The sequence below is a fragment of the Hyla sarda genome, chromosome 4, assembly GCF_029499605.1.
Source record: "Hyla sarda isolate aHylSar1 chromosome 4, aHylSar1.hap1, whole genome shotgun sequence".
NCBI classification, from domain to species: Eukaryota; Metazoa; Chordata; class Amphibia; order Anura; family Hylidae; genus Hyla; species Hyla sarda.
The window spans coordinates 3203970-3221085 of record NC_079192.1 but is presented as its reverse complement, the minus strand read 5'-3'; the positions used below and the strand labels follow the sequence as shown (position 1 = coordinate 3221085).

At 43.0% G+C, this 17116-nt stretch overlaps 2 protein-coding genes across 2 annotated transcripts; one reads left to right on the top strand and one right to left on the bottom strand.

Annotated features, from left to right (window-relative positions):
* Positions 1 to 1870: 1870 nt before the first annotated feature.
* LOC130366692 (olfactory receptor 11L1-like) lies at positions 1871 to 2821 on the bottom strand. The gene has a single exon (XM_056569013.1). The coding sequence runs from the start codon at positions 2819 to 2821 to the stop codon at positions 1871 to 1873; it is 951 nt and encodes a 316-aa protein (XP_056424988.1).
* Positions 2822 to 10103: 7282 nt separating this feature from the next.
* LOC130366691 (olfactory receptor 1009-like) lies at positions 10104 to 16887 on the top strand. The gene is made up of 3 exons (XM_056569012.1): positions 10104 to 10251; positions 14737 to 14894; positions 15961 to 16887. The coding sequence occupies exons 1-3, from the start codon at positions 10104 to 10106 to the stop codon at positions 16885 to 16887; spliced, it is 1233 nt and encodes a 410-aa protein (XP_056424987.1).
* The last annotated feature ends 229 nt before the right edge of the window (positions 16888 to 17116 follow it).

The following is a 17116-nucleotide window of genomic DNA, read 5'->3' as shown; positions in this document are numbered from 1 at the left end:
CTCGGTGAGGATGGCATCATGGACAGGCTCAGATGTCGGTAAAATACTGAAATGTAAGAGAAACAAGTATTAAAAAGAGAAACCATAAGTATTACATATCACTTTACAACATACAGTAAAACAGTCATGACCATACATATGGGGCTCAATCTGTTAACACTTTAGGTAGAACAGTGAACTCTACATTAAGTCCATTAGGTTTTAAGCTATTAAGTAGGAAAATCCACTTAAGTTCCCTTGTCTGTAGTTGGGTCAGTCTATCACCACCTCTATTTAGCGGAGGGATATGGTCCACTATCATGCACTTTAAATCAGTTTCAACATGTCCGGCATCCAAGAAATGTTTGGATACCGGTAGATCAGCCCGTTGTTTCCTTATAGAATATATATGTTGGTTGAGCCTAGTCCTCAGGTCGCATTTCGTTTCCCTTAACATAGATAAGTTTACACGGGCACCAAAGTATGTACACTATATATTCGCTCTCACAGGTAAGATAGAATTTGATGGGATAGGTACGCTGCGTCATTGGGTGTGTAAATACACTACCCTTTTGTATGTACCTACAACTTACACATCTTCTGCAGGGGAAACAACCCTTGGACTGAACTGTTAGATACTTTTGCGTTTTTTTAGAGCTTCCCGAGATATCTGATTTCACTAAGCAATCTTTCAGATTGCGTGCCCTGCGGTATGACATCAGTGACATCATATATGACACAACAATATGTTGTATTACAGAATGAGTAGAAGCTTTAAATTCAAATTCAAACTCATAGGTAATAAAGAAATATGAAAATATAGTCATAGAGAGGAGAAACTGGGCCAGTCTAGAAGTGGTTAAACAAGATTTTGAAATGATCCAGTCTTTCTTTCAATTACGTATATAAAAACTTAAATCTGGTCTCAAGAAGAAGAATAAACTATTTGCTGCGCTGCATGGATTCTTAACAACTCCAACCACAAATGGGGAAAAGTTTGTTTTTATAAAGAAATTTGGTTTTATTGATAAAAGAAAACACATTGCTAATAAACACATATTTTATAGAAATGTAATTTTGACATTTTATTAATCACAAGTTTAAAAAGCATTAATTACAAATACATGTACAAATACATATTAATAGACAAACTGAAAAAATGTAAGAAATTTTATAGGAAAACTTGTTTATGTTGTTCGTACAATAAAACTTTACATTATACTTATTGTTTTATTATAATTCAGGATTGAAATAACAGTATATCTATTCTATCTATCATATAAATGATATTGTAAGGAGAAAAATAATTTTACAACAATAGCAATACAAGGACAGAAAACAAAATCTCTTTGTTTTCCCTTTGCACATATTTAATAAAAAGAAACATTTTGTCATATGATGGAATCAAAAATTTCAAAAGAAAACATCAATATTTAAAAAATAAATATCTGTTTTAACCAAAATGTATTATTAGACGAACTAAAAAAAAAATGTCTCATAAACCTTTTCATGTTGTTTATATATGTATGTTGTGCATACATTTTAAATTTTATTTTATATATCAGTAGAATTAAGAAACATATTTTACAGAATATTAATTTTTTAATATAATTATTAACAAATTACAAAATAAAAAAGTCATCATTTTATACCCCTAAAAAAAAAAAACACGTATAGTTAACCTTATGTTGTTTATACAATAAAAGTTAAATTAAATGTTTATAAAATTATTAGAATTCAGGATTGTATTAACATTATTTCTAATATATATATATATATATATATATATATATATATATATATATATATATATAAATTGTAAGCATAAATGTTTGTATTACAAAATTAGAAAGCTTTAAACATTTCTAGGTCTTCATGCCTATCTCTTCCACTATGAAAGTCTTTTCTTACTATGAACTATCAGAAATATAGCAACAGAAGACTGAATCTCTTTGTTTCTTAGACTGTATATCATGGGGTTAAGCAAAGGGGTCAGTACAATGTAGAATAGGGAGATAAACTTATTAACAGTCAGTAAGTGTTCTCTGTGCGGGACCATGTAGATTATGAGCATGGACCCATAATAGATTGAAACAACCGCCAAGTGAGAGCTACAGGTGGAGAAAGTTTTTCGCCGGCCTGATGTGGAGGAAATTCCAAAGATGGTTATAAAAATATTGACATAAGTTATAATAATGAATAAGAAAGGTAACAAAACAACTGGAACAGAAACAAAAATTATTTCAATATCCATAACAGTTGTATCTGAGCAAGAAAGTTCTAAAACAGGGGCAAATTCACAGAAGAAATGGTTTATAACATTCGGCCCACAGAAGTCTAAGTCCAGTACAAGTAAAAATGTCATAGATGCAAAACTAAAGCTCAGCGCCCAGGAGGAGATGACCAGGCTGTATCTAAGCTGGACACTCATCATTGCCGTATAATGTAGCGGTTTACAGATAGCCAAGAACCGGTCATAGGACATGGCTGTGAGCAAATAACATTCAACACAAACTGATCCCCCATAGAGGTAAAACTGGGTCATACACTCAGCAAAAGGTGTAACACTCCCTTCCCTTATGATAACATCCAGCATCTTAGGAACAACACTTGTCACAAGGATGATATCTGACAGAGCCAAATGTCCAAGGAAGAAATACATTGGAGAACGGAGACGTTGGCTTGTGGACACCAGGAGAATGATCAGGAGGTTCTCACAAATAGTCATACAATACATGGAAAGGACAATAGAGAAGAAAGGAAACTTGTAATAATTCAGAGCTGGGAATCCAAGGAGAAGGAACTCAGTGATGGTGGTGGAGTTCAATATATGTATCTTCATATTTTAATGTCCTTTGGAGCCGTCTTGTAGAGCGTTGTGATGAGGACTCTTTAAAGCTTATTAAGTTTGCTCGAGAACATTCTTTATCTCGATGAGATACCTTGGTTTTTAGATCTCACACTAGTAATAAGAAAAATTCATCACAAACTTACAGTCAAGTGTTTTCCTTCTTAGGCATGTCAGGATTAAGTTCAGTAGATGTTTCCCATAGTCAGGAAGAAGCTATATACTAAGCTATATACTGTATATATAGAAATCTTTATCCCCCGAGGAAGGCCCCACTGGAGATAATTTCACAGCTAATCTGTGTAACATAGAATATTTTTAACTCCGGAAAGATATTTGTCACACTTAAATGTTTTATCAAACAAATTGTACTATTGCACACAAATAACCCTAGTAAACTTGAAATGCAGTTTCCAAATTATATCATTTATTATAGAAATTTTTTTAAACCTTTATGGTCCTATGGAAAAAGAATTAGCTCCCTCTTATTAAATTATGTATAAGGATATATTAACCCTGCAACCAGGATGTGACTAAAATTTTGGGGTGGCAGCGGCTTGAAGAATTCTTAAACATTTCCTGATTGGCTCACGGAATCGGGCAATAATGACAGAAGGAAAGATGAACACATGGGCTCAGATTTATCAAACTGTGTGAAAAAAAAACTGAAGTGATTTTACGACAGCAGCCAATCACTACCCAGCTTTCACTTTACCAGAGCTTGTTAGCTGAGATGTGATTGGCTTTTGTGGAAAAATAACTCCACCTTTTCTCTCACACAGTTTGAGCCAATCTGGGCCATGGCGTTTTGGCACCTATAGGAAAGAAGAAAGTACTGGGGCAGGGAAATAACATCAGGTTGACCAGCATTCCTTTTAACTATCACATGACCCCAGGTTATACAATGATTTGCTGTCTAAATAGTCTGTGTCTAAAACCCTGCCCTTTGCTGTCTCCTATTGGCTCCCTGGTCAATAGAAGATGGCAAAGGGGGTAGGGTTTTAGACAGATAAAGCCACATATATTGCGGCGCAGCAGGCATTCTGGAGAGAGACAGTGTAAGAAGGAGTAAGCACCACAGAAGCCACAAAGCCTTCTCCCATTCGAACCTATACAATTTTTAGAAATCCATAGCAGGATGAGCGGAAAATGAATCTGTGAACTCAGGGACCTCCTGTCTTTACCTGCAGAAGTCTGATCTTGCACTACAAATCCCAGCCAGCAGAAATTCAGCCCATACATTGTAAGACATAAGCGTATATTTTCTGTGTTTATTAACACACATAGTATTTCTATCTGGGTGTAACATAACAGCGCAGTTTAAGAGTTGTTACGTTAAAAGTTAACAAGTAGGTAAGTGACAAGTCACCCGGAAAAGATAAAGATAACCTCAAAATCTTTTACAATAAAAAAAAACTAGTAAAGAAATTGTTGGACGAGGTAGAGGACTGAACACTCCTGCCATGTCCTCTGCCAGTAGGAAGGTTGGTGGCAGTACCAGCACCAGTACAGGTGGCAGCAATTGTTAGGTGTCTGGTGGTAGTAGTAACAGCCGTGTCAGCCAAGAAAAGTTCTCACACTCTTCCAGGGGTTGTGTGGTTTCAGAGGATAGTACAGAGGATACTACAGTCCAAGGTCTTCTCAGGAAGAGGAGTCTGATAATATGGGTGAGCAAGGTGTCAGTGGATGTGTTGCCAAGGTGGTGGAGGTGGAAGCAGTGACCGAGCATAGCACTGGCAGGACTGTTGTTGTTAGAAATCATGGGGGCTATGCTGAGGGGTATGTGCAGGAAAGTGTGCATTCGGTTTAGGACACAATGATGTTTGGACATTATTCAGGAGACCACATCGGCAACACCAAGAAGAGGCCTTAATTAGGAAATGTCCAGCCGCTCCTACTACTGAGAGTATTGTGTGCGGTAGCCAGACCCCTTTTAGTTATCTTTACAGGTACACTAACACCTTGATATATCATTGATTTGGTTGTGGAATCAGTTTCTTAAAAGTGTATGGCAACACTCACTGACCACACAGCTTTGTGGCGGCACGGACAATTGCACAGTCCCTGGTGTAGACACATAGACATGACCTGAAAAACATAAGTGCAAGACAGAAAGGCCCTTGTTCTTCTCTCATGGAGAATGTATGAAATAATGCTGGGTAGAGATGAGCGAGCCAAGCTGGTGAACACAGATTCTAATCGAATTAAGGGGTTTCTCAGGCTCGCCGAGCTTTTACCGGTTCGATTGGCGCGAACTGGTAAAAGTATGCGTATAATGGAAAAGCATGGCATTTTGGTGCCCAGAGGAAGGAGGAAAAGTAGGGGATGGTGGGGGGTGTTGGCCTGACGTCAGGATGACCAGCCGATCACATGATATCCCCAGGTTATCATATAATTTGCTGATTATCTCTCCCTCTCTGTCTGTCCCTCACTGTATCTTCCCTCAGACTAAGTGCAGGATGCTGCATGTGCGACCTTATGAGTGTGTAAAACTTCCCTCCCCTCTTCCTGTCGGCTATTGGTCCTTTAGGTTAATTGACACATATAAAGAATGAAGAAAAGCAGACAGACAGACAGTGTGTGAGAACAGGAGCCACAAGTCTCACCAAGGAGCTAGATTCATACACAAGCCTCATCACATACTACAAAGCCCAGCAAGCCTTTTTAAAGGCTGATAAAAAAAACAATAAGCAGTGAACTGAGCAAAGCTGTATACCAGTATTTTATTGAAACACGTATCATATCCATCTAGTTGTGTCATAGCAGAGAAGTAAGAAACATCTTCAAGACACAGGCGTCTGCTCAGAGTGTTTATGAATATTGTTGGTTCCAGCAAACACGTATTGTAGCTTCCTGTTTTGGACATAACCACACACTAAAAAGCAACTGCAATCCACAAGCGACTGTATTTTTTACTTTTTAGGGGTAGATCAAACTTGCCTTATACCTACCTGTTTGTAAGAAATGTAACCTCCAAATCTAAACTATCTTCCAAAACTATGATTGTCCTCAGTGAACAGTGCCCTGCTTGTCCTCAGTGTACAGAGCCCTGCTCGTTTTCAGTGTATAGAGCCCCGCCTGTTCTCAGTGTACAGAGCCCTGCTTGTCCTCAGTGTAGAGAGCCCTGCTTGTCCTCAGTGTACAGAGCCCTGCTCGTTCTCAGTGTATAGAGCCCCGCCTGTTCTCAGTGTACAGAGCCCTGCTTGTCCTCAGTGTACAGAGCCCTGCTTGTCCTCAGTGTACAGAGCCCTGCTCGTTCTCAGTGTATAGAGCCCCGCCTGTTCTCAGTGTACAGAGCCCTGCTTGTCCTCAGTGTACAGAGCCCTGCTTGTCCTCAGTGTACAGAGCCCTGCTCGTTCTCAGTGTATAGAGCCCCGCCTGTTCTCAGTGTACAGAGCCCTGCTTGTCCTCAGTGTACAGAGCCCTGCTTGTCCTCAGTGTACAGAGCCCTGCTTGTCCTCAGTGTACAGAGCCCTGCTCGTTCTCAGTGTATAGAGCCCCGCTTGTTCTCAGTGTACAGAGCCCTGCTTGTCCTCGATGTACAGAGCCCTGCTTGTCCTCACTGTACAGAGCCCTGCTCGTTCTCAGTGTATAGAGCTCTGCTTGTCCTCGAAGTACAGAGCCCTGCTTGTCCTCACTGTACAGAGCCCTGCTCATTCTCAGTGTATAGAGCTCTGCTTGTCCTTGATGTACAGAGCCCTGCTTGTCCTCAGTGTACAGAGCCCTGCTTGTCCTCAGTGTACAGAGCCCTGCTTGTCCTCAGTGTACAGAGCCCTGCTTGTCCTCAGTGTACAGAATTCTGCTTGTACTTGGTTTTCAGAGCCCTGTACGGGAGCCCTGCTTGTCCTCAGTGTACAGAGCCCTGCTTGTCCTCAGTGTACAGAGCCCTGCTTGTCCTCAGTGTACAGAATCCTGCTTGTCCTTGGTGTTCAGAGCCCTGCTTGACCTCAGTGTACAGAATCCTGCTTGTCCTCAGTGTACAGAATCCTGCTTGTCCTCAGTATAGAGAATCCTGCTTGTCCTCAGTGTACAGAACCCTGCTTGTCCTCAGTGTACAGAATCCTGCTTGTCCTCAGTGTACAGAATCCTGCTTGTCCTCAGTATAAAGAATCCTGCTTGTCCTCAGTGTACAGAACCCTACTTGTCCTCAGTGTACAGAGCCCTGCTTGTCCTTAGTGCACAGAGCCCTGCTTGTCCTCAGTGTACAGAGCCCTGCTTGTCCTCAGTGTACAGAGCCCTGCTTGTCCTCAGTGTAAAAAGCCCTGCTTGTCTTCAGTGTACACAGCCCTGCTTGTCCTCGGTATACAGAGTCCTGCTTGTCCTCAGTGTACACAGCCCTGCTTGTCTTCAGAGTACACAGCCCCCCTTGTCCTCAGTGTACAGAGTCCCGCTTGTTCTCAGTGAACAGAGCCCTGCTAGTCCTCAGTGTACAGAGCCCTGATGTCCTCAGTGTACAGAGCCCTGATGTCCTCATTGTACAGAGCCCTGCTTGTCCTCAGTGTACAGAGCCCAGCTTGTCCTCAGTGTACAGAGCCCTGCTTGTCCTCAGTGTACAGAGCCCTGCTTGTCCTCAGTGTACAGAATCCTGCTTGTCCTTGGTGTTCAGAGCCCTGCTTGTCCTAAGTGTACAGAACCCTGCTTGTCCTCAGTGTACAGAATCCTGCTTGTCCTCAGTGTACAAAATCCTGCTTGTCCTCAGTGTACAGAATTCTGCTTGTCTTTGGTGTTCAGAGCCCTGTACGGGAGCCCTGCTTGTCCTCAGTGTATAGAGCTCTGCTTGTCCTCAGTGTACAGAACCCTACTTGTCCTCAGTGTACAGAGCCCTGCTTGTCCTTAGTGCACAGAGCCCTGCTTGTCCTCAGTGTACAGAGCCCTGCTTGTCCTCAGTGTACAGAGCCCTGCTTGTCCTCAGTGTAAAGAGCCCTGCTTGTCTTCAGTGTACACAGCCCTGCTTGTCCTCGGTGTACAGAGTCCTGCTTGTCCTCAGTGTACACAGCCCTGCTTGTCTTCAGAGTACACAGCCCCCCTTGTCCTCAGTGTACAGAGTCCCGCTTGTCCTCAGTGTACAGAGCCCTGCTTGTCCTCAGTGTACAGAGCCCTGCTTGTCCTCAGTGTACAGAGCCCTGCTTGTCCTCAGTGTACAGAGCCCTGCTTGTCCTCAGTGTACAGAGCCCTGCTTGTCCTCAGTGCACAGAACCCTGCTTGTCCTCAGTGTACAGAACCCTACTTGTCCTCAGTGTACAGAGCCCTGCTTGTCCTTAGTGCACAGAGCCCTGCTTGTCCTCAGTGTACAGAGCCCTGCTTGTCCTCAGTGTACAGAGCCCTGCTTGTCCTCAGTGTAAAGAGCCCTGCTTGTCTTCAGTGTACACAGCCCTGCTTGTCCTCGGTGTACAGAGTCCTGCTTGTCCTCAGTGTACACAGCCCTGCTTGTCTTCAGAGTACACAGCCCCCCTTGTCCTCAGTGTACAGAGTCCCGCTTGTCCTCAGTGTACAGAGCCCTGCTTGTCCTCAGTGTACAGAGCCCTGCTTGTCCTCAGTGTACAGAGCCCTGCTTGTCCTCAGTGTACAGAGCCCTGCTTGTCCTCAGTGTACAGAGCCCTGCTTGTCCTCAGTGTACAGAGCCCTGCTTGTCCTCAGTGTACAGAGCCCTGCTTGTCCTCAGTGCACAGAACCCTGCTTGTCCTCAGTGTACAGAGCCCTGCTTGTCTTCAGTGTACAGAGCCCTGCTTGTCCTCAGTGTACAGAACCCTGCTTGTCCTCAGTGTACAGAGCCCAGACCATAAGGAGTTTATTGTTGACAATGATGTTTTTCTTGGACAGGACGTGGGAACCCCCTGGGCATGAGCTGATGTGTTCAGAGCAGGAGGGTAGTGTCAGTGTCAGTGAAGAAAAGCGTAGTCAAGGTAGGGGGGAAAAATCTGTGGTGCTGTCCCTGTCCGGTATTATGATGTGGAAATTCTTTTCTACCTTACCTGATGCAGACAACGCGGTAATATGTCATCTCTGCAAACAGAAATTAAGCTGGGGCCAGGGTCCGTGTGTAGGAACTACGTCTCTACATAGGCATATGGAGCGTCACCACAAGGCCGCGTGGGACAGTCGAGACGCCCCACAACGTGAGGAAACTGCTGCTACTGATGATGATCCTTCAGATCCCTCCCAACTGCTTAACAGCCAGGCATTGTCCACAGGCAGCACATTTTTGGGATTTGCCTCATCTGTGATGTGATCTCCTCCTCCCTTATCTCGTTAGTTATCCATTAGGGAATAAATGTCAAACAGTATTCTCCCACTCAACCTGTTTTGTAGTGCGCCTCAATTCTCACATGGCCAAGCTGTTGGTGGTGCTAGCGCTCCCATACCATCTTGTTGACTTCACATCCTTCGGGTAACTAATGGTATGTGCCAAGAAAGTCATCCACACTTTGCAAAATCCTGTGGCAGAGAGGATCGGCCTCTCCATGAGCTTGCCTTCTTTCCTCTACAGTGCAAAAACGGTCTACCTCAACGATTGATTTGTGACATTTCAACACTACATTACATATGTTGAACCGCTTGTACCAGCTCCGCAAAGCAGTGACAGACTTCATAATGCAGTAGAATGAGGAGGTAGAAAGATTGGGACCTGAGGAGGAGGAAGAGGATTTGGCAATGGACTCTGAGGAAGGACATGGGGACAGGACACTTCACAAGGCGACACTGATGATGACAAGGACCATAATCAACATTGGCAGTATAGGACTGAGGCAAAATTAGCTGGGCCCTCAGAAAAGCTGGCAAGGATGGCAAACTTTATGCTTTCTTACATGCACAGTGACAGGCATATTGTCAACTTAAAGGGAAGAAGTGTCTTCTGGATAGAAACACTCTTAGTCTCATCTTCTGAGAAGGAGGCTAAATTGGAGTTCTCTAAAGAAAAAAGCTGCGTAGCCAGTTTGTCACGGCTTTCTATCACCAAACACCTGCCAAATGGGGGTCCAGTCTTCGCTTTCCGCTTGGTCAATACTCTACTCCCTCTGCCAGCACTACCCCTGCAAGAGGAAGGTGCAGCAGCACCAGCATCTTCACTCTGGAGCACATGATGATGATGAAGTTTCTGCACCCGGCATTCTCCCCTGATATCAATCGTCATCACAGGGAAGTGAACCACCACCTGGACAACCAGGTTGAGGTCTACCTCAGCAGTGCCCTTTCTCTGACAGACACCTTGAACGTAGACCCCATGGATTTCTGGGTCACCAGATTAGACCATTGGCCAGAACTTCCCCAGTTTGCCATGGGTGTTTTGTCTTGTCCACCCTCTGGTATCGTTTCAGAGAGATTGTTCAGTGCAGCAGGCGGCATCATCACCCCAAAGCAAAGAAGATTGTCAGCCAGCAACGTGGAGAAACTGACATTCACCAAAATTAATCAGGCATGGATCTGTGAGGACTTTAACCTCTTAAGGATGCAGGGTTTTTCAGTTTTTGCATTTTTGTTTTTTCCTCTTCACCTTCTAAAAATCATAACACTTTCAATTTTAAACCTACGGACCCATATGAGGGCTTATTTTTTGCGCCACCAATTGTATTTTATAATGACATCAATCATTTCACCACAAAATTTACGACGAAACCAGAAACAAATATTTGTGGGGAAAAAAAAAAATGCCATTTTGTAACTTTTGGGGGCTTCCGATTCTATGCAGTACATTTTTCGGTTAAAAATTACACCATATCTTTTTTCTGTAGGTCCATACGATTACAAGGATACCAAATTTTTATAGGTTTGATTTTATTTTACTACTTAAAAAAGATTAAAACTAAATGCACCAAAATTAGTATGTGTAAAATTGTCTTCTTCTGACCCCTATAACTTTTTTATTTTCCTGTATACAGAGCTATAGGAGGGCTCATTTTTTGCCATTTCGATGGGCCTTTTTGATCGCCTTTTATAATTTTTTTTAAGGTATACAAAGTGACCAAAAATACTAAATTTTGGACTTTGGAATTTTTTTTTTTTTTAACGTGTGCCATTAACCGTGCGGTTTATTTAACATTATATTTCCATAGTTCGGACATTGACGCATGCGGCAATACTACATATGTTTTTTTTTATTTAAATTTTTTTTAAAGGGGTGTGATTCAAACTTTTATTAGGGAAGGGGTTAAATCACATTTCTTAACTATTTTTTTACACTTTTTTTTTTGCAATGTTATATCCCCCATAGGGGATTATAACATGCAATACCTTGATTGCAGACACTGATCAATGCAAAGCCATAGCATTGCATTGATCAATGTTATCGGTGCTCTGCTGCTCCAGCCTGGATCTCAGGCACAGAGCAGCAGAGTGATGATCGGATGGCGGGAGACACGGTAAGAAGCCTCCCGCTGTCCTCTCAGTGGTTTGGGACACCGCGATTTCACCGCGGCGGTCCCGTACAGCCCACTGAGCTAACCGGCAACGATTTTCTCCATTTTAGACGCCGCGGTCAACTTTGATCGTGGCGTCTAAAGAGTTAATACTGGACATCAGCCCGATCGGCGATGTCCGGTATTAGCCGCGGGTCCTGGCTGCTGATAGCAACCGGGACCTGCCTTGTACGAAGCGCGCTCAGCTCCATCCAACAGGAGCCATCCACGAGCGTAAATTTACACTCATGGTCGTTAAGGAGTTAAACCTCCTATGCCAGATGCCACTGAATAGACAGTACTACAACCACCCCTGCTGTATGCTGACTACTTGTAGGACCAGTCTGCCACCTCCTGCTGTCCGTACTGGTGCTAGTACTGCCACCAACATTCTTACTGGTAGAAGACATGAGGTCTTCTGTCCTCTACCCTGTCCAATAATTCCTTTACTAGAAATATTTTTGAAATAATTTTCAAGGTTAGTTTGATCTTTTTTGGGGTGATTTTTTACTCATCTACCAGTCAACTTTAACTTTCAATGCTTTGAACTACAGTATCTTAAAACCAGATGGGTATAAGAAAAGTTTGATTAAACCAAGAATATGAGTGTACAGTTGCTTTACACAGATAATACATATTGGATGCACACAGTATTCTGCAGGATTGAGGATCCTGTTCACACACATATGCTTTCTGTGTAAACATCTCTCTACATCTCTCTCTGTATCTCTCTCTCTCTCTCTCTCTCTGTCTTCCCCTTTCTTGTCTCTCTCTCTCTCTCTCTCTCTCTCTCTCTCTCTCTCTCTCTCTCTCTCTCTCTCTCTCTCTCTCTCTCTCTCTCTCTCTCTCTCTCTCTCTCTCTCTCTCTCTCTGTGTCCCTCTGTGACTGATAAAATCTACATGGCATTCGTCTTGCTCCCCGCAGCGCATTTATATAGGTACTGTATTGTCCCCTGCAGCGCAATCCTATTCCCCCCGCAGCGCATGTGTATATATATTTTTCCCCTGCAGCGCTATCATAAGCCCCCAGCAGCGCATCTGGCTGGGAAGCTGGCCGGCCCGATGTGCTGCTGAAAGAATACTTGTCATTCATAGGGCTGCGGCGGCATCTGTATATACTGTAGATGCGCTGCCAGGGTCAGACATATATGTGCGGGATATGTACATAGAAGCACTGTGGGGGCCAGATAACACTATATGTCTGGCCCCCACAGCGCTTCTGTAATCATATGCCTCAGCAGCGCTATGAATGAAAAGTATCGGGCCAGCTTCCAGGCCAGATGTGCTGCTGAAATAATACTTTTCATTCATACCGCTGCGATTATAGAAGCAATGTGGGGCCAGACATATGGTGTTATCTGGCCCCCACAGTGCTTCTATGTACATATGCTGCCACAGCACTATGAAAGACAAGTGTTCTTTCAGCAGCGCATCGGGCCTGCCGGCTTCCCGGCCCAATGCCCTGCTAATAGAATACTTTTCATTCATAGCGCTTCCAGGAACTTATGATAGCGCTGAGGGGGAGGGGGGGGATATATATACACATGCACTGCGGGGGACAATACCTATATAAATGCTCTGTGGGGGGCATATGATTGCGTGCTGCGGGGACTTATATATATAAGACTTATATAGCGCACAGGGCGCAAGATATATAGAGGTGCTGTGGGAGCCAGACATATACCCCCTGGCGATTCAATACAAATTTCCCCACCGCAGCGCTTCTATGTGAAAACCCTGTAGGGAGCCCTGAATGTCTCCTCAGTGCCGGCCATTCAGGGCTCCCGGCAGGTAATTTTAAAATGAAAGTAAAAGGACACTGTACATCGCTGGGAGTGGAGCATGCCACCCACTCCCCTGCTTAATAACTTCTGGTCGGATCGGGTCTCAGAAATGAAACCTGGTGTGATCAATCCCTCAGCCCCTGTACTACTGCCCCCAACATGGAACAGAACCTGTTCCATGGTGGGGTAGTCGTAAAAGGACCAATGTAGTCTGACGGCTGTGTGAATGCAGCCTTTCAACATGTTACATTGTACAACTTAATCTGTTCTGTGTGTTTGCTTCTCACTTTCCTATCTTAAATTGGCTGTTTCTGTAATCTTCTTGGCAATACTGCCTGTCAGTGCAGAATACATTTTGTGTGACAGATTTAAACCCGTGAGACACAAAAAAAAAACAGAGACGGGTGACAGATTAGTAAATCAGGGGAAAAAACACTTGGGTTTTAGTAAATCAGGGCCACTGCACCATATAGATATTGGGTGATGAGTTTGGTACAGAGGAACTTGACTGGCTGCACAGAGCCATCACCATAACTCCATCCAAAGACTTTGATATATGTTGGACCCTAGATTTCTCGTCCAACATTATTGTTCGACCTCACAAATGTTTTTCTAACTTAATTGATACCTCATCAAGTCTAGAGGACATCTTCCCAGAAGAGCAAATGTAATTAAAGCCACAAAAGGAGACCATCTACCTATTAACATCCATGGTTTTGGGATAGGAGGCCCCACAAGTCTATATAAGTGGGTTGTTTACGTGTCTTTATCATTTTGTTCATATAAATTATATTGAAAAATAAATTACAACACATTTATTTATACAACCTTTTATATTTTATTAAGTTTTTTAGCTTTTTGATATAAAACTTTTTGTTTCACTAAACATCTAACTTTGTATCCCCAATGAAGCTGTGTATAACTCAAGGGTTTTTGTTATATGTATATATATATATATATATATATATATATATATATATATATATATATATATATATATATTGGCTCTGGGATTAATAATGTAAATTATTTATTTGTATATTTCTCTATTGACCGTCACACCGGAGACTCATCAGACAGCAGCGGAGATATCTATTGGGAGTTGTTCCTGCACCTTGTCTTCATATTGTAGATAAATATGGGCAGGTAAGGCTTCACATTCAGGTGTCTGGTGGTTGTGTAGGCTGAGGATGCTGCCGTGTAACATTCTTATCATTCTCCTCCAGGGCTCCTACTGAAATCTTAGAGAAGAGCCAAGAAAACCTCCATGAGAATGACTGCTAAGGCTCCAGACAGATGTGAGGAATGTTCTAGAGACATCGTGTAACACACAAGAAAGGATTCTGGAGAAGACTCTCAAATCTCTAACAAAGACTTTTAAATATGGTAAGAAAATGTTAACATTTTTTTCTTTTTGTTTTCAAGAAAACGTAAAGATAAATCACAGTAATTCTGACGCTGGGGTCACATGTAGTATTTTGGTCTTTAGTTCATAGGTGGTGCCAGTTTCTGGCACTCCCCGTATGGGCCATGCATGTGTATGTACTGTCATTTTAAGGATTTGTGCACATCCCTCCAATGATTTCTGCAGTCTAACCCTGTTACTCCCATTTTCTGGTGCCCGAGTATTCACTCTGGGAAGGTGCCTGTTTGTTCCTGTGATCCTGTTACTGATCTAGCCTGCTTCTACCTTTGTCTCTGCTTGATTCTCTTGCGCTTTCTTGCCCTTCAGTAAATGACTCCGACTGTCGACCATACCTTTGCTTTCAGCAAACTAAGAACCACCTGTCTGCTTCAGAGCTACTCAGCTCTGCTACAAACACCATCTCTACTCTGCTTCAGTCTCTAATTCCTCTTCTGCCAAGTACTAGGGTCGTTCTGGTCTTCAAGGCAAGATGTCACTTGACCAGTACTACTCTAGCAGTAGATTAGGCTCTCAAGTTTGTAAAGCCTAACGGGCACATTAGGTCTACACTCATTGGGTCATTTCACATACACAGTAAGCTGGAATGTCCTATGTGACTTCTTTCTATCATAACCAGCAGGAAGTTATTTAGCAATTCTATGGGATTAGATCATATAGTTTAAAGGGGTACTCTGGCCATCAGACATCTTATCCCCTATCCAAAGGATAGGGGATAAGATGTCTGACCGTGGGGGTCCCGCTGCTGGGGACCCCAGCAATCTTGCATTCGCCACCCACCTCTTTGAGCTGCATGCCGCGCTGCCAGCTCACAAACTGCCGGTTGCCGACCACGGGGCTGGAGTATCGTGACGTCACGACTCGGCCCCCGTGTGATGTCATGCCCCACCCCCGCTATGCAAGTCTATGGGAGGGAGCGTGATGGCTGTCACACCCCCTCCCATAGACTTGCATAGCGGGGGCGGGGCGTCACACGGGGGCCGAGTCGTGACGTTACGATACTCCGCCCCGTGGTCGGCACCCAACAGTTTGTGCCGAATGCAAGACTGCAGGAGTCCTCAGCGGTGGGACCCCTGCAGTCAGACATCTTATCCCCTATCCAAAAGATAAGATTAGGGCCAGAGTACCCCTTTAAGACCTTAACCCCCTCCAAACACACACCCAACCACACGTCAAAGAATAATGGCCCCCTATAACCCTGACCCAAAATGTCCTTCCTTAGGCACTGTTTGTCTTTTGGGCACATTGTTATCTACTGATCTGCCTCTACATACCAAGAACACCCCACAAGATAATTTGATAAAGATGTTACTCTCTTATGTATATTATTTAATTGATCAGAGAACAGGTCGTTCTGTAGATGTAGAGAGTGGGCGATGTATTTCTTTTACTTACATCATGTATGGGTTAGTAACTAATTTGATCATATCAGCTCTGCCTAGGGTGTCACGTAATACACAGCATAACATATTGTACAGAACATTGGGATTTATCTAAAAGTATATTTATTTCTCTCCTCTTCTCTACACACAGGAGAACAATATGACTTTGGTCTCCATGTTTTTTCTTTTAGGATTTCAGATTAATAGAGATTTAAGGATTTCCCTGTTCTGTCTTCTCCTGTTGATATTTTGTGGGACAATATGTGGGAATCTCCTGATCATCGCCCTGGTGTCCACCAGCAAGAACCTCCACACCCCAATGTACTTCTTCATCTCACATCTGTCCATCAGTGACATCTTGTTATCCACAGATATTGTCCCCAACTTGTTCCACATCCTACTGAATAATGGGGGGACCATGACTTTTATTGGTTGTATTGCTCAGCTTTGTTTCTTTTGTTTCTCAGAAGTATTTGAGTGTCTTCTCCTCGCTGTGATGTCTTATGACAGATATGTGGCCATCTGTAATCCTCTCCGTTACTCCTCTATCATGACAAGTAGACATTGTGTGATATCCACCATCATCTGCTGCTTATTTGGGTTTTTTATTGCTTTGTTTTATGTCATTACAATGGTAAAGCTAAACTTTTGTGGACACAATATGATTGATCATATCTTCTGTGACATTGTGCCTTTACTAGATCTTGCATGTTCTGACACCTTCTTTGTGCAGTTGGAGATTTATGTCATAGGTTTTCCAGCTGTTTTTATTCCAACCACCATCATTGTAGTGTCTTATACTTATATTATTTTAGCAATTCTAAGGATCCCATCCAATACCGGTAGACAGAAAGCCTTCTCCACCTGTAGCTCCCACCTCATTGTGGTCTCCATATTCTATGGGACTATATTCAGTGTTTATATTGTCCCAACAAAAGGCCGAACACTGAGCATGAGTAAAATCCTCTCCCTGCTATACACTGTGTTTACTCCTTTGGTCAACCCCATCATATACAGTCTCAGGAATAACGACATTAAGAAAACTGTACGAGAAACATATCATAAGTGGATGATCTAATGAACTATCAGTAATATCATATCTGTCACTGAGGTTAGACCTGAGCAGCAGCATAGCAAGGGGAGTAGGGGAACATATTTCTTGGGTGCAAGGGCTAAGTCAAGCTACTTACCAAATGGTAATCAACCGACCCACTACTGTATATACCTATCTACACATGGAGGTCTACTTAACTATTATTTTGTCACAGAGATGAAGAATACAACATTATGTGGGCACAAAGGGAGAC